The sequence below is a fragment of the Apium graveolens genome, chromosome 2 (genome assembly GCF_009905375.1).
Source record: "Apium graveolens cultivar Ventura chromosome 2, ASM990537v1, whole genome shotgun sequence".
NCBI classification, from domain to species: domain Eukaryota; kingdom Viridiplantae; phylum Streptophyta; class Magnoliopsida; order Apiales; family Apiaceae; genus Apium; species Apium graveolens.
The window spans coordinates 16,126,132-16,144,336 of NC_133648.1; the positions used below are offsets into that span (position 1 = coordinate 16,126,132).

General features: G+C 33.8%; 1 protein-coding gene and 1 pseudogene across 1 annotated transcript; one reads left to right on the forward strand and one right to left on the reverse strand.

Moving 5' to 3' along the window:
- Positions 1 to 5,369: 5,369 nt before the first annotated feature.
- Positions 5,370 to 6,293, reverse strand: LOC141685833 (uncharacterized protein At2g29880-like). The gene is made up of 2 exons (XM_074490915.1): positions 5,937 to 6,293; positions 5,370 to 5,786 (listed from the first exon to the last, which is right to left on the reverse strand). The coding sequence occupies exons 1-2, from the start codon at positions 6,291 to 6,293 to the stop codon at positions 5,370 to 5,372; spliced, it is 774 nt and encodes a 257-aa protein (XP_074347016.1).
- Positions 6,294 to 7,718: 1,425 nt separating this feature from the next.
- Positions 7,719 to 15,224, forward strand: LOC141685840 (kinesin-like protein KIN-7A; annotated as a pseudogene).
- Positions 15,225 to 18,205: the final 2,981 nt, after the last annotated feature.

The window sequence follows — 18,205 nt, forward strand, 5'->3', positions numbered from 1 at the left end:
AGTGTTAAATTAGATAATTTTGCTATAATATAGAATCTAAATAAAAATAATTAATTTAATAAAATGTTAAACTTATATACAAAGCAGCAAAAGATTAAGTTTGACGTTAAATATGTAATCAAGTATATGTTATAAAAATTGTTACTTAACCATGCAAATTTAAGCATGCAAGTGCTAGAATGAATTAATAAAATAATATGATAAATATAAAAGTGTACTTTAATATCAGTTATTAAATTATATCTTTATTTGAATATTTTTGATATCATTTTATCTTTATATTTATTATAGGACAGTAAATTTTATTTTAGTATCAAAAATAATTTCTTAATTTTAAAATATAATAATTAAGTTTTTTTCTTAAATAAATCTATAAGTTGTTTTTTGCTAAATTAAATCCATAATACGTTCTTACCAAATAAATCAATTAAATTTTGCAGAACAATTGATATTTACATATTTTTAACGTACATATTTTATCTTAAATATAATACTTATATGTTTTTAAATATTAAGTAATTATAGAATTTGTGAAATTTAAAAATTGTAGATTAAATGAATTTTTGTCATTTATAAATTTTAAATTTTTATGAAAAGGGTCACACGGCAAAAAATGTGTGATTCGATTTGGTGATTAGTTTAATTATATTTTAAATTATTAGTTAATTTTTTCGTTGATCTCGTATTAATAACTATCTTAAAGGCAGTTATATAAATGTAAAATACCTTAATTTAGTAAGTTGATTGTATATTTTGTTAATTTAGAGGGTGGTATTGTATCATGATTTTTAATGACAAATTCTGGGAGGATAACTTTAATGGATTTTATAGATTTTTAATGACTCTTGTTGACTTCTTAAGATTTCAAAAAAGAAATCATGACTCCTAAGACAATGACTTTTAAAAACTTTAATAGATTTTTTATTACAAATTCACGACTTTCAAATGTTTTAATAGACTTTTATTGATCATAAATAACCTCTCTGAAACCCTGTGGACCTTTGCTATACCCTCTCGATCTTCTCGTATAACCCTAGTTGGGTGTATGTTCTCAAATCTGGCGACTACAAAATCGAGTACAAGGTATTATTGATGTATTATATATACTACAATAGTGTTTACTGAATCATAATTATAAACATAATCTATGCTATGCTTATATAATCTCTCTCTGTTTTGCAGCCGTTCCACTACTATAATATGTTATGTGTTTTTTATTTCACTTTGTGTTTTTTGATCTAGCTTTATTAATTTGTAGAAGATCATCTATCATCACCACAATTACTTATTAAAATAAACATAAATATGGATATGGAAGACCAAGAAGAGGAAGAAAAAAAGATGGCTGAAGAGGAAGAAAGGAAAGAACAACGACAGGAAATTTTAAAAACTTTGTTGACAGTAAATGAAGAAGTGCTCCGTGTGCTGAATAAGCACATAGTAACCCTGTCTAATCAAAGCATCCCATGTTCACTAACTAGGCGACCTGTCAATTCAAGAGAATATGAATATATTCATGGTGTTTTAAATGAGGATCCCGAACACTTTCGAAAACTTTATAGGATGTATCCGCAAGTTTTTCTTAAGCTATCCAAGATTATTAGAGAAAAAACAACTTTGAAAGATACAAGATATATATGTATCGAGGAGATGCTTGCAACTTTTCTACTTGTTGTTGGTCAGAATTCTCGATATTCTCATGTTGGTGAAACATTCAACCGTTCACATTTTAGTACTAGTCAAAATTTCAACAAAATTCTGAAAGTTTTGAATAAAATTGCCGTGGATTTTAGTGTTAAACCTGGTTCTTCAACCCCAGAAAAAATCAAAAAAAGTACAAGGTTTTTTCCTTATTTTAAAGTAAGTACATTTTTATTTCTTTCTTATTGGGTCATATCATTATTACTCGTATATGTGATTATATGTTTATTTTCTAAACTATTCCAGGATTGCATAGGAGCCATTGATGGCATTCATATTCCAGCTATGGTCCCCGGACATGACATAAGCAGCTACCGTAATCGTCATGGGACAATCTCACAAAATGTTTTAGCAGCTTGCAATTTCGATTTGCAATTTATATATGTTCTTAGTGGTTGGGAAGGATCTGCAGACGATTCGAAAATATTAAATAACGCTATATCAAGGTCAAATGGACTTAAAGTACCACAAGGTATTTTTTTTGGTGTATTTATATTTATAAATTATATGTGTTGGTTTTTATCTTCTACTTGTATTTTAGGTAAATATTATTTGGTGGATTGTGGATTTCCAAATAGACTCCAGTTTTTAGCTCCCTTCCGTGGTGTTCGTTATCATCTTCAAGATTTTCATGGTCAAGGTCGTCATCCTGAAAATGCCAAACAATTGTTTAATCTTCGACATGCTTCCTTGAGGAATACAGTTGAGCGATTATTTGGAATATTCAAATCACGATTTACAATTTTCAAGACGGCACCTCCTTTTTCATTTTAAACACAGGCAGAGCTGGTTTTAGCTTGTGCGGGCTTACATAATTTTCTTCGTAAAGAATGTCGTTCAGACGAATTTCCAATTGAAGCAGATAGTGAAACTTCAGCAACAAACCAAGAGGAGTATTTTGAACCACTTACTCATGAAACACAGGAGCAACAACGTGAAAATACTAATGCGTGGAGAAATGATTTTGCGCATGAAATGTGGATGAATGTTGAAGATAGGCGGAGTTAGGGAATTTGAATGATTTCTTGGATTTGGGTCAGGTAGTTAGGAAGAAATGAGAGTCAGTTGTTAACAATATTTCAATTGCGATTTAACATCCTTAAAAGTCTGTTTTATTTTTTAATTTTGTTGTCCTCTGTTATGTAGAGAGAAAATTGTGACAAAAGTTACATCCTTTATAAATGTGCAATGCAACTTCTCACATTTGGTTTGTTATATAGCGAAGCAGTATGAATAAAGTGTTGATTTTCTTTGTATACATTACAGAATTTGCATTGGAAACTTTATAAGATAGTTTGCAGAACATAATTCTTTAATGTAATAGCTCAAGTTCCAGAAGTTCTTTCATGTAAGAGATGTCAAAGCTCCTATAGATTCTGGGATCAAACCCTGTAAATTATTCCCAGAAAGATCAAGTTCCAGAAGTGCAGTTAATCTTCCAATAGAGCTGCCACTACTGTTAAGAACCCATGCAGGAAATAAAGAGGTTAAGCTGTTGGCACCAAGATCAAGTGAAATAAGAGATGTTAAATTCATAAAAAGGGGACAGTCAACAATATTGTTGGATAGCTCACTTCCCCAAAGTGCAAGTACTGAAATTGAATTAGGAAGCATGTTAATGGCCCGAAACTGATCGGTGGCCTTGGCCGACACTGTTGTTGCAAGCAACTCCATGCCATGCACAACAATCATTTCCAACCCATGATGATAAATAATTAAACTCATCATAGACACCTCTCTTAAACTGAAGCAAACCTTGTTTCTCACTCTCCATGCAGCTTCTACCGAAATAGCCTTCAACTAAGCTCCCACACCCAAACTCTAATCCAGCTAGAATAGCTAATACATAGAGAAGAGTATCCACACCCATATTTTGTTGCTTTATCATGGTATGATTTTATATTTTAAGCTGATCAGATTGCATACTACAAGAACACCTATGATATATGACTTTTCTTTTGGTTTACTTTCGATAATTATTTCCTTGTAAGTCCTAGTTTTCTAATCGAAAACTTGTTCCAAGGTCATTAATTTTGTCAGTCTAAGGAAAGACACCTTTACGCTCATCTTATCATCGCAGATGATTCATTATATGTGGTCTTTCAAAAGGTGGTTGCTGTGAATTATCCCTGATGACATTGCTTCTTTAATGTCTAGAGGAACAAACACGAATTATCAAACTATAACTGATTGATTTTACATTTGCATATGGTATTTTAGAGATGGTTCCATTTTGTGCCAATATAAATCTAAGCTCAACTCACAGGGACTTAAACTGTGCAGGCTTGTGGAAAGATGGTGATAACCTTTAAACGAGATACTTGATTGAAAATAATATAAGCTGGCAATTTCCAGGTGCATGGAGTCCCATTAGACGTGAGACGTCGGCTCCATACCAAATGACATATTGTTTTTATTCCTAAATATATGGGGAAATGGTGGTATTTGGATTGAGCAGTAGCAAGTGTCTAATTGAGTTGATAGGTAGTCAAATAAATTTTCATACCTTGGTGTCTTACTCAGCTGATTTTCCTGAAATATTGTATGAAATGATAGCGATTTTATCGGATAGGAAACAAGCTAAAAGCCTAAAACGGCTGTAAAATTATACCAAATGAAGAGACAACAAAATTGGTTCACCAGTGTGGTGTTGAGTTCGACAGAGCGAAAGAAGCAGGTTTTGCAGATACTGAGAGATCATGAAACCATTAATAACAAGCACTAGGCCTACATATTTAACAAGTTTTCGACACAATCTGCCCCTGAGGGTGCTTTGATCAAAAAGCTCCCTGGATTAAAAGCCAATCTTCCTTCTAAACACTACTCTGGAGAGAAATCCATCAAAGGATCCAGTGGTTCTGTTCCTCGAAGGTGGAAAGGGTTGCTCTGGCATGGCAGCAATTATACATCAGCATGGTATGTACCATCTTTATATATCCTTAGCTAATACGATCCTCATCTGAGTCAGGTAGTGACTTCCATTTCTGCGGAGGCATTGATTCGAGGACTTCCAATTATTCTCAACAACTTCATTCCTGGTTAAATAAGCACATTATGACCTTAAATTTTAAACTGCCTACTACAGTCCTAAACTTTACAAAAAACGCAGCAATTTCCTGAAAGAAATATAGAAGTTAAAGACTTCACTTCAGCACTAGTACCAGGTAAAACTGGTCTCACAGACCATAGTCAAGCCAAGGATGACTTAAAATGCATTATCTGAAGACTAAAATATACTGGGCTGCTAAACATATGTTTGCTTTGTCACTGACTGGTAGCTCCCATTATGTTTTTGCATATTAATTCCCTCAAACTAACATTTAACAACTTTGTATGCCTAACATATTTCTCACTTGTTCTACAGGTACCTACCTCCTATAAGAGACCACGAAGAGAAAACTGGAAGAAAATAGCTATAAGCGACCATGTACCAGAGCAAACAATGTACTCATTTTTTTAAAAAATTTTATTAACTACTTTCTCAGCAAAACAGATATAATCAAACCAAGTATACAAGGACACGAATAATGATAAAGCAGAATAAAGTTCAAAAACCATAAAAGATTAATCTGCAGTGATCAAGTACTAACACAGTAACAATATTAGGAATTTAGGATGCTAACTATTGATAAAACTCTTTGAGGTATAGAGCAAGCATAATCATAGTGTCACATATCTAATTCAAAAATTATCCAAGCATAGCCTTCATCAGGGGTCATCTTCACGAACTCCATCTTCTTTGCTCTAGTGTTAAGTAATTTAAGTGCCTTGAAACGTGTAAGTTGATCCAAATAAGGCAAATCTTTGATAAGATCCCAACAGCTACAATCATCATTATTAAATGACTTAACAGCTTCAACCATCTTCTCAACTGAGTGACTAATTTGCATGATATCATCTGGATGACTAGCATTAGCAGAAGAACTAAAATTTCCCTCGAACTCAGACCGTTTACATTTAAGTGTTGGAGGGGGAGGAGCATCAAGATTAATAGATTCAGAAGGTTGGGTCAAAGGATCTTGAAAATCATCTGGTGTATAAGCTTCAGTATTATAATCATAAACCAAGTCATAAACCGTTTCCCACTGTAATTCTTAAATCATCATAGTCTCCAAAAGTGTCCGTACGATAACTTTTGTGATTAGGATGTACCTAAAGAAAAACATTATGTTAGTATAATAATCATGTCAAAAGTTAGAAAAAAAACTCAATTTTTAATAAATAAATAAAAAAACCTTAAAATACTCCTCCCAAACTTTATTTGGAGCAGTAAATTTTTTTGTTATAGGATCCCATCCAAATCCAGAATTAAACATCATCAATTTTAAATAGTTGGTGTATCTAGCTTTAAACCATTTCAAATGGCTAAGATATTGGGGATGAGTTTTTTGACAACCAAGCTTTTCATTCAGAACAGGAAGAATCTTTTTCTCCACAGTAACCTTCGTGAATAAACCATTACTATCTCGCCAACCACGTTTTGCGGCATCAACCATGAGATTCAATAACTCATTACTTTCCTCAATTGTCCAAGATTTATACCCAGCACTTTTTCCTTTCGAATTGTCATTCTCTTGACATGCATTGCCCATTTTTCTGTGTATATTGATACATATATATGTATATGCAGAAAACATAAAAAAAAACAAGTAACGTATACATATTACTATAGCCGAAGCAAGTAGATCTATATATATGTAAAAACACAGTATGATAATAGAGAAGAAAATGTACCTTTTTCACAGAGGATGAATTGGAGAGACTTTTCGGAGAGGATGAACCCTGGCAACTGGTTAACTGAAGGAAGATAAAAAAGTCATGTCAAATCTTTTCAATAACGGCGTGACAATTTTCTCAAAAAATATATGCAATTTTCCATAAAAAGTCATTAAAAGTCTATCAATTATATTTTTCCACCAAAGTCATTGATATATTGAATAACAACTGATTTTTAATAACTTTTTAAAAATTGTAATTTAATACCTCAAACTTTAAAAGACTTTTTAAAAATTCTGATACAATACCTCCTTACTTTTAAAGAGTATTTAAAAATCTTAATTGAATACACCTAAATTTTAAAAGTCAATAAAAGTCATTAAAAATCATGATCCAATACCACCCTCTTAGTGACCAAACTGCGATGGTTTAATTATGTTTTAGCTCTGTTAACCCCATTTCAAAAATTTTGGTTCCTTCTCACTTCTCCGTCTCTCAACAAATCTCCAACTTCAAACTCACCTCTATATCTCTCTCCCACTTGTTGATTTTGCGCTCTTGTTGTTTGCCCGGAACTTATCGGATCGGATCCGGATCGGATCCGGATCGAATTATTCGTTTTCGGTACCTACTTCGTGTCCTCCTACATATATTTGAATTTTAATTGTATTTGATCTACTTTATTTATTTGATTCTGGTGAAATTTGTTACTTAAATCGTGTAGAATCTCTTGCTTATACGTTTTTATCTAGTTGTATACACATTCATATAATGATTATTCTTATATGTTTAGTTACGTTACGCCTCAATTTTGTAAGCTAAATTTATACAGGAAAGGGAAATAGTTAGAAAATTTAGTGTAAAATTAACATTTTGTAGCAAAGATTCTGAAAATTTTGAAAAAAATGTTTTTTTATAGAAGAAATGAATAGTTTAATTGAATAAATTATTAGCCTCTAATATATATCTATCTATATACATATATATATATATATATATATATATATATGTTTTGGAGTTTGTTTATATTGATCCTCTGTTTTAATTGGATGAGCAGAATAGCAATTATTAGTGATCTACCATCTGTTTGTGTTGTCAGCGAGAAATTTACAGAAACCCGAAATTTTGTGCGCCGTCTGACTTTATGTTAAAATATGATGGGGAAGTTTTGTTCGTGGTTAATCAAACACACGAATTGGAACCATTTAACTGGCCCCTAAAAGAAGTGATACATATGTTTGATGCATCTCAAGGTTAAAATCGTGAGGATTTTAGAGGGTTTATAAAATCAGAAATTGGAAATGGGAGGTCAAGTTTTTTCTGGTATGACAGCTGGTTACCAGTTTGTCCTCTGTCAAATCATTTTTCTAATAGAGATTTTTATGCAGCTAGTTCTAATGGTATAGCGAAAGTGGTGGAGTTCATTGTTGATGGTTATGTTGTATGGCTGCAAAAACTGCCAGAATTAGCAGACCTGGGAACAGGTATCAATAGTCTGCAATATGATTAATTTAGTTGGGTGTCTCGAGAAGGAAAACGAACGTTCTTCAGGGCTAGTAATGTTTAGGATGATTTTCGAGAACTTCATCCTAAAGTAGAGTGGTTTTAACTGGTGTGGTTTTCTAATGCAATCCCCGAACAGTTAAACACGCTTTCATTCTTTGGTTGGCTGTCAGATGCAGATTATTGACGCAAGATAGGTTACAATATTGGCAAGTCTCGGAAGATATGAGTTGTGCGTTTTTGTCATTGTCAAATTGACTCATGTGAGCATCTATTTTTTTAATGTTAGTTTAGTGAGGATATCTGCAATTTTTTTATAGAAAAAGGAGTGGAAATTCCCCGTCAATTAAATTGGTTGGAAATTGTCTCATTTGCCTCTAGAAAGTGGAAGAGCAAAACTTTGAGTAATTTAGTTAGCAAGATTGTTTTTGCAAGCTTGGTGTACTTTATCTGGCAGGCGGGGAAAATTAGATTATTACAAAAACAATCCAGGTCTGCGCTGCAAGTCTGTGAAGAAATTGAGGAGACTGTTCGATCGAAAATGTTGGGCTTGAAAATTAGGAATAGTCGAAATGTTTTTCGAATGCTGTAGCTCTGGAATATTTCTTGAGAGCTGCCTTTAATCCAAAACGATATTCAAAGAGGTGTTTTACATGTTAACTTGGGTAGGTGAGGGAGGTTGGTTGTATTCTATATTGAGCAGGAAGCATCGTATTTATCGAGGTTTGATAGGCTTGATTTCTGATAAAGCTAGTAGAGAGTGGGAGGTCTGTTCTTGGACCTGGTTGTGGTTTGTTGGCATGGTAAGTTTGCAGAATTAGGCTTATTGGAGTCTTATAACTCGTAATGTGCAAAGGGATGCTAGTACTGGTATCACAGAAGTAAATGGTAACATCACATGGGTATGTAAAATCACAAATTGGTTTAAAATTTCTTATTACAAGATGGTCAGATGTGGAGCTTTGAAAGAAAGGTGGAGTTTAGATGGACCAATGCTTATAGAATTGAAGTTCTGTAATCTAGACTTAATAATTTTTTGGGTCTTATTTGTATAGGTAGTGTTTTTCTATTAATTTTGGATTTCCCATGGTAGTGTCTTGGGATAGTTTTTTTGGTTTGGAGTTTTATGCTCCTTTGGTATAGTTCTTTTTCTAATTTATAAAATTTTCACAAGGTTCTGCCCTCATTTACCCAATAAAAAATATTAGGATTTCATATACTAATATGAGTTTTGTATTGTGCAGACTGCAGAGCTAATAATTTGACTGGCGGGCAGATTTATTGCTTAGGCTTCTCTTGTATATGCGGGAAGCCTTGTCTTTGTTTTTTCCGATTGTGAAATATTGTTGATTGGGGTTTAATTATACAATCAAGATGACAGTTAGAAACCCTGGAACACCAGTTTAGAAAATAGATAGGACACCTGCATACACTCCGGGAGGGAGTAAACATAGGGAAGAGAAATTAGTGGTCACTGTTAGTTTGAGACCATTGAATTAGATATTGTTGCTAAGGACAAGGGAAGACTCCAGGCTTAGCTCAACTAAGCTTCTAAGCAGTTATATGTAAGTAGTCGCTACCGTTATAGATGTTTCTTTGCTTCACTATTTCTCTTTGTAGATCACAGAGGCATTCAAACTATTGATGAGAACTGGAATCAGATTTTGCAATTTTTTGTTTGTCAAAACAGAATCCGGAAAGAGATTTTCGAATAAGAATTTCAGGGGTTGAAATCTATAATGAAAATATCAGGGACTTGCTAAATTCTGATTCTGGGTGTAATCTAAAGCTTCTAGATGATCCAGAGATAATTTGATTATTTTGTGTAGATTAGTTTTATGATTTCATTTACTTCCTTGCCTAATTTAGGTCTTGTTATATCTGAATGCAGAACGCAACTGTGGTTGAGAAATTGGTAGAGGAAACAGCTAGTGATGACCAGCATTTAAAAAAAATTGATCAGTATTTGTGAGGGTAGGACTTGAGATTTCAGTAATTAAATTTGACAGTGCTAGCATATACCTGGAATTTGTAAATAATAGTGTATAATTTGGTTGATGTTTTTTATATTTTGCAGCACAAAGACAAGCAGGGGAAACTGCCCTAAATGATACTAGCTTAAGGTCTCACCAGATAATAAGGCTGGTAAGTTACAGACACAAAAGTTGTTATTTGATTATTGAATAAAAATATATAAAACCTATGCAACCTTGTATTGCTTTTACACGCTGACAACCGAAAGCACATTCCGTGAAAATTCAGACTGTGTGAGATCTTACGTTTCTAGCTTGGTAAAAGAAAATTAACCTTTTCCATCATAATTCTACTAAACTAACTGAATCTATCATGACATGTTAAATGCTAATGCTAAAATGGCTATAGCTATTCTTATTTCTAAATTAAGTCTGATCCTCCAAATGCATTTCCCGCCATCTTTTCTATGAGAAGATGATGTGGCAAGGATGGCTGTAGCCATATTTTTATTATCCATTATGCATTTTGCAATTTAACTCTAAGTGGATAGAACCAAGTGTAGCTATGCAGTGAAGTCACTCTTAAAATAGTCATGATATGAGTGTTTATATTGATTTTATGCAGAACTTTGTAGATATAGCTGGAAGTGAAAGAGCTTCACAGACAAATTCAGATGGGGTTAGGCTCAGAGAAGGATGCCATATTAATCTCAGTTTGATGACTCTTACAACTGTAATTAGGAAATTTAGGTATCTTTAGCTGATTGGTTTAAGTCTAAAATATGATGTCATATTAATTAATGGATTCTTTTCGAAGAAGAACTCCCCCTTGCTAGTCTCGCTATTAATTCTTGGTATAATTTTCTCACTACTTGCCTACTTCCGTTCATTTCTGTTCCATTGTTTGTATAAAAATTTTTTGCCATTTTACTATTAAGGTGTTGCATAAATAGCCTATAATATTTTAATGTTCTGCATGTTAGATTTGATTAATAGTTTTGCAAGTGTTTTTCTAAACAATATAATTTGGTGATCCATAAAAATGAATTTTCAAGATCACTACTACCTTCAGAATAGATGTTAGTAAATTTTGAACTCCAAAAAGAGGTTCTATTTTCCAAGAAGCATCTTGATGTTTCACGAACTACTTGTCAATTAATGAATAAAAACTGTTTTTTTTGTGTTGGGAAAAGAAGCAGTCATATTCCATATCGAGACTCAAAGCTCACACGCATGTTACAGCACTCACTTGGAGGTAATGCACGCACTGCCATCATATGCACTTTGAGTCCTGCGTCTAACCATGTGGAGCAATCCCGGCATAAATCTTCTTTGCTACTTGAGCCTAGGAAGTGATGAATAATGCCCAGGTCAACATGGTACGTAATTTAATTTCTAACGCATGCTATATCTGTTCCTATTAAAATAGACTTCCCTAACCATTTGTTATAATCAGGTTATATCTGGCAAGCAGCTCATTAAGCATTTACAGAAGGAAGTATCTAGGTTAGAAGCAGCATGAACACCAGATCAACACCAAGTGAAAAAGATTACAAAATTTAGCAGGTAAATTAGCAGAATCTTCTGGTAGGATTGATCAAGTGATAATTAATCATGGACTTTATAACCTGTACACTTAGATGGCAGGATTGACTAAAAAATAATTAATCATGTACTTTATGACCTGCATACTTAGATGGAGAAAGAAATTGAGGAATTGAGGATTCAAAGAGATCTGACACAGTCTTAAGTTGATGAGCTAAGGCGAAAACTTGAAGAACCACAGGTCTCTCTTTCTCTTCCAAAACACCTACATATAAGTTTAGCTCTCACTTAAATTCTATTTTGTGTGTGTTTTTTTATTGATTTGTGGTAATTCCTTGATCTAGGTTTTTCGCTGACTGAGTCCCGCAGTCCAATTATTAAAAAATGTCTCTCAATTTCCGGGGGCTTATCGCCAAACCTTACTGCCAAAGAGCCAAGTCATCCGGAAAACACAAGAAATACAATGGGAAGACAGACCATGAGGCAGTCCTCTACTGCTCCTTTCACACTTATGCATGAGATCAAAGAGCTCGAAAGAGGTCTGGAAATATTGCAGCACTCGCGCAAATCGAGCTCTGGCAGTATCGCAGAAATAGGTTGCTTGCCATAGAAAAAGTAACCAGGATGCTGCAGAGACGATTGCTAAGCTACAAGCAGAAATAAGAGATTTGTGCACAGTTCGAACAGCTTTTAAAGAAGTTGAAGTGAAAAGTGGTGTTACTTTACCTCAAGGAATAAATAACCAGTCTTCACTCACAAGGAAGTAATATTGCAGAGCTTGAGAAGCAGCTTGAAAATGTTCAGAAGTCCATTGACACACGAAAAAGAAATATAAGATCTCTGTAGCCATTATATTAAATTCTTATATAGAATCAGTATAAGAGGGATTTTTTTCCAAAAGTTTGGTTCTTACCACCGAAAGATTCTTGAGTTTATTGGTACATCTCTGTTTCAAATATAACAACTTGAGTTTTGCATAATGATTTATTGATGCAGTTGGTAGCAGGGTGTTACAGCATGTACTCACTTGCAAGAAAACAATGAGTAGAACTAAAATGAGCTGAAATTCTAAAAACTGTCTCTACCCTTTCTTTTCTTGACTATTGAAATGAATTCACAATTGTTTTGTATCAGATTCCAGCGGTGCTATCCAATTGACAACATCTTCGGTGGGAATCAATTACCTCGTAAGAGTTATGAAGTATTGAAATTGAATGGAGATCTGGTGCTCGTAGAATTTTTTGACGTCAACAAGTCAAGTCGTATAAGAAGGTTTGATTGGAGTGAAAAAGTTTGGAGTCCTGTAAAAAGTCTAGGTGATGAAGCATTTTTTGTTAGTGGCAACTCTTTTTTTTTGTGTTTCAGTGGGAATTCAGCGTTTTGGGTACAACTTCCTGATCCTGATCATCTTTGCAAATCAGAAACAGCATATGGATGTGTCTGATTCTAAATTACATTTATACATTTAGCGTTCTTATATTAGTTCTACATCACCATATGCATATTATCTGACTTCTAAGAATATCAAATATAAGAGAAGGGTAAAAATATCATTTTAACCTTCTCCTATGTTTTTTAAAAGCATTAATTTAACTTTCAGCAAGAATTATAGAGGATTCATGCAATTTTAAATAGAACAAGTTATCTTCATGCAATTTAGTCTAAATTACTATCATGTTATACTATCATGTCCCTCTGACAAAGTTCCTGTTGCCCGCAGACCTTTCTGCCATGTTGCTTTGCTACCATCTCGGCTGCTAACAACTCCATCAACCCAGTGTCTGCGCCTGGGAGGCCACTTGGTGCAGGTATGACTCGGTTTGCCTTTCAAGGTATTAGACATCAAAAGCTTTCAATACTATTGCAAACGAATATCACCCAAGCACAGTCACCCAAGCATAATATACAAATATTTGGCTTGGCCTTTAAATGATCTAGGCCTCAGTGCATGTGCCTGGTTTCAGCTCTTGGAATTGTAGGCTGAGTTATTTGACTAGATGAGGTGTTTAGGATATTTTTTTAAAAATCCCAGTATTATAATAAAAACTTTGTACACCTGCAAACTGAGCTGCGAATCTGTGCACTATTCTCAGCTCCTGAAATCGTGACCTGTGTTCTTTGAACATGTGTCTCCTTCTCAATCCACTGTTAGTATATATTTGTGATTCACCTTCATATGTTTAGAAAAGATTTAATTTGAATTCTCTTTATTATAAGCAAATCTAGGTAAATCTAGGCTTCAATATAAAGAACATGGAAGCAAAATAGATCATGAAGATTTCTTATCATAGTAAGTTTTGCAAAGATAACTGATACTAATACGGTTTTCTGGAAATTCTCGGCCCGCTTAGATTGGCTGTACATTTTGTTTAATTCTTAACAATTGGTGAGGGATTGGATGGCTTGCTGTGCCAGCCCTCTTGTCGGATCAGCTACACAAACATGCTACAACTACCGCCCTGGCGCCCTAAACAATCTTAATTTTGGCATGACATTTATTTGCATGGTGTGTTCATGAAATTAATTGAATATGTATCTTGCATAGAATCAGGTTCCTTTTTGAGTTTGAGAGGCTGCGAAATTTTTTTAACTCCCATGTCAGGTCAGGTGGCAGAGACTGCGCTGCAGCAAAAACGCATTGACCAGAAAAAACAAACATTTGGTAAGCAACTCTTCCATTTATCCTGTTTCGCACCTGACTTTTTGTCCCTATTTTGCTGTTTTAAAACAGATTTACTCATTTCTTCTCTTTTACGCACTCACAACTGCCACCAGCACAATCCTTGACATAGGAGAACCCACCCAGGTTTGTGGCTTTTGCGGAGTTCACGTGTGGGCGGCAGAAGCCTCTGGCAGACACGTAGGCACGGGCCCTAGAGGGTACTCAATTTGTTGTTGCAAGGGTAAGGTGCAGCTGCCTTTGCTGCAGGTGACCCCAGAGGAATTAGCCTTGCTACTTGTTAACCATATGATTCTATTGGGGCCTGCCTCTAACACCTTAAGGTTTTAGATGAGCTGGTTACTCATCATGGTATCAGAGCCACCGATCGGGGCCTGAATTACAAACATCTCAATTTAGAATATTGCTAAAATCCTAGTCCCCAGAATATTTTACTCAAATTTATTGCAGTTTCAAGAAAATCAAAACTCTCCAGTGATACCTTTAATCTTTCTCTTCACTCTTAGCTACCCACTCTAACACAACAAAACATGTGGCTTTTCTTGCTCTAGACCTTAAATTTCATCAAAACCCTAGATTTATTTCTCAACATTCATGAACCCCACTTGGTAATGATGCTCAAATGCCTCATTTTGATCCTTTAGTCGACGAAGAAGTTGGTAAAATTGATGTTTTTAGCGATGCCTACAATGTGTTTGATGAAGTCTCTCAAAAAAAAGAGGGTTTTTGGATGAGAATGTGACTGGTGATGTTGGAAACAATGACATTGGAGTGGGTGTTGTAAGTAAATAGGTTGGTTTTTAGAGAAAGAGAAGTTTGATGTCTTTGCTGCTTTTGTGGAAGTGCTTGTTCAGGTTATTGGTATTGAATGTAAGAGGAGAAGTGCATATGCTTTGTAGGACTCTTTCAAGGAGCTAGGTGAGGTTATTGGTTTTGATGTGTGTATCGATTTAGCTACTGGACGTGTGGATTATGGTCCGGCTCTGTCGGGTGATGGGGTTTTACCTAGAGGGGAGTTTCATCCTCTAGCAGCTTTACATGGAAGACTTAAGTTCCGAAAAGCGTTGTTGGCTGACTTGGCTTCACTGATTTGGAGTGCTTATTAGGTACTTCTTCTTGTGCCCTCTTTGAGAATTCCTTCCAGTTGAGTATTCTTTACTTGTTCAGATTAGTGTATTCGAATAATAAGGATAGTAACGGGCTTGATTTGAACTTGATTAAGAGTTTTTTTTTGGATATGGTTCGTGATTGTGGATTCTTGTTAGGTGATCAGTCGCTGAAATTTAATAATTATGAACTTTGTTTACAACAGTGCGCGGTTTGTACTTTTACTGTATCGTGGTTGACTACTGCATATAGCTCTAGGTGCTTGTTTGAGATTACACTCTGATTGGTAGCGAGTATTTGGATTCAAAACGATTGCACCAGGTTTTGTCTGATTCGTCTGAATAGATGTGGAGGTTAGCAAAGCTTCCATTTGAGGATGATTATGGCAGAATTCTTCCTGGGCACCAGCAGCAGGGAAAGAAGTTTCAAAAAAAAATTCGGATGTACAACATGATATTTGCTCTCTGCTCATTTGCAGCTAAAAGAATGTTTTCTGTGAATATTTACTCCCTTCCTCATTGATATTTATACAGTTTTACAAAGCATATCTTTGGCTATAAACACGGCAGTAGACTAGAAAACAATAAACCTATTTTACATTTGACTAAGCTAATTATATACATAATTATCTTAACACACCCCGTAATCAAAGCGGGAGGGCTTCGGACGCTGAGACTATCTAGAAAATCTTCAAATAATACACGTGGAAGTCCCTTAGTAAATATGTCCGCAATTTGATGTCGCGTAGGTACATGTAGAACTCGGACATTATCACGCGCAACCTTCTCCCGGACAAAAAGTATATCCATCTCGATGTGTAGTCCTTTGATGATGTACCGGATTACCTGAGAGATAGATTGCGCTTACATTGTCGCAGTATACTAAAGTCGCTTTCCTGAGTGGATAATGTAAAGAATGTTTTCCGTGAATATTTACTCCCTTCCTCGTTGATATTTATACAGTTTTACAAAGCATATCTTTGGCAATAAACACGGCAGTAGACTAGGAAACAATAGAAAAAATGACAAAAATAGCCAATTTTTGAAAAAAATTAACAAAAATAGCTATTCTGAAAAAAGTGGCCAATTTTGGCCGATTGAATACTCCATTGTCAGTTGGGTATCCCAATTTGTATAAGATACTCCACTGGTAGTTGGATATTTCATATATGGGATACTCCACTGCCAGTTGGGTATCTTATATAAAGTGGATACTCCACTGGTATCCCATCGGCCAAAATTGGCCAACTTTTCAAAAATTGGTTATTTTTGTCAATTTTGTGTAAAAATAGGCTAAATTTGTCCTTCACCCGAAACAATAACCTATCCTACAAATAAGATACTCCCTCTCTCCCCTAAATACTTTTCCCATTTGTGTCGGACACGTTTGCCAATGCACGTTTTTGATTGTTAATATATTTAATTTCGTATTAATATTAAATATAAAAACTTCACTGTATTAAAGTACTCGTAAACACGAATACAACAAGATCACTCATAACTATGTTTGATCTTATAGATTAACCGTAAATTAATAGTTAATCTCTTAACGTGAACAGTGAAAACAGTCAAAATGAGAAACGTATTGTGGTGGGTAACAAACAACTGTATGATTGACTAAGCTAATTATATACTCCCTCCCAATTGTTATCGTTTCTGGGAAAAAGCCCGACACGTATTTTAAGATGAATAGAAAGTATAGTTCTATATTTTTCTGAATAAAAATAAAATGTTTAAACTTTTATTCAGAAAAGTAAATTTTTTAAAATAAGTTAAAGAATTATATTTTTTTTTATCGTAAAATACGTGCCGAATACTCTCCAATAAACAATAACAATCGGAGGGGCGGACGAAGTACGTAATTATCTTTACAGCAGCAAATGTAGATGACTCTGTTAACATAAAGGCTCCGGCCCTTCTTGTATTTCGGATCAACGATCTTACAAACTTCTTTGTTAGATTCTTACATAGAATCTTATTGTACAACTAATTACTAATCAACAGAGCAATATTATAAAGTCTTGTACTTTTTAAGAACAATATTAGGGGTCATTTATTTTTATCTTAATTTTTTCTCAATCTTTGTTAATGTGGATATTTTAACGCTTAAAATTATTTGGCTCATCTTATTTTCATCTTAATGATTAAAATATTTCGTAGCCATTAATACAGAAAATTGTGGCTGAAGCGCTAAGATTTATTTTTACACACTAATCACCTAGCTAGGGTTTTTATATGCTGTAATAATCAAAGAAATGCACACCCAAACGATTCTAATACACTCCACTACCAAAATGTATAATGCTATAGTATTACACCGTGCACTATTTGTTTGTGATTACCGTAAAATTTACGATGTTTTTTTTTGTGTTTTTATTAGTTTCAAGCATTATTTGTTTTTTCTTAAAATATTATTGAATTTAGGGGATGTTATTTAAATAAAGTTTTAAAAATATTTTTCGAATTTATTAAAAGCAAATTATTATCATTTAGATATTTTAATAATTTTATTTATCAAACATTATCATTTATTCAGAATTCAGATTATTAATCATTCAGGAAGTTTAATTATTCAAAAGGCCTGATTGGAAAATCTTATAAGCCAACTTATTGGTTTATAAGTCCGCAACAACTTATTGTCGAATATTTGTCGACCCATTTATAAGCCGATAAGTTTAATGTTATTAACGACTTACTTTTTTCTCCACTTATCTTTTATTTTTCATGTTTTCATCAATTTTAGTTTTAAATTATATTTTTTTAATATTAATCTAACTTAAAATATAAGAATTAAAATAATTATATTTAAAAAATATTTATTTCAGTTCATTTAAATAAAAAAATCAGATTTATAACTTAAATTATCCAAACACTTATATAACTTATAAAACTTATAAGTTTTTATCAAAATTTCTTAAAACAGACACTTATACATTAAGCTTTACCAAATGACCTCTAAGGTCTGGTTAAAGCGAGATCTT

What these genes read in the sequence shown, in the direction of transcription:
- LOC141685833 (XM_074490915.1), bottom strand. Translation starts at nt 6,293, where the DNA reads ATGGGCAATGCATGTCAAGAGAATGACAATTCGAAAGGAAAAAGTGCT. An exon ending in TTTGGGAGGAGTATTTTAAG is followed by an intron (nt 5,787 to 5,936) that starts GTTTTTTTATTT and finishes TAAGAATTACAG; the next exon opens with TGGGAAACGGTTTATGACTT.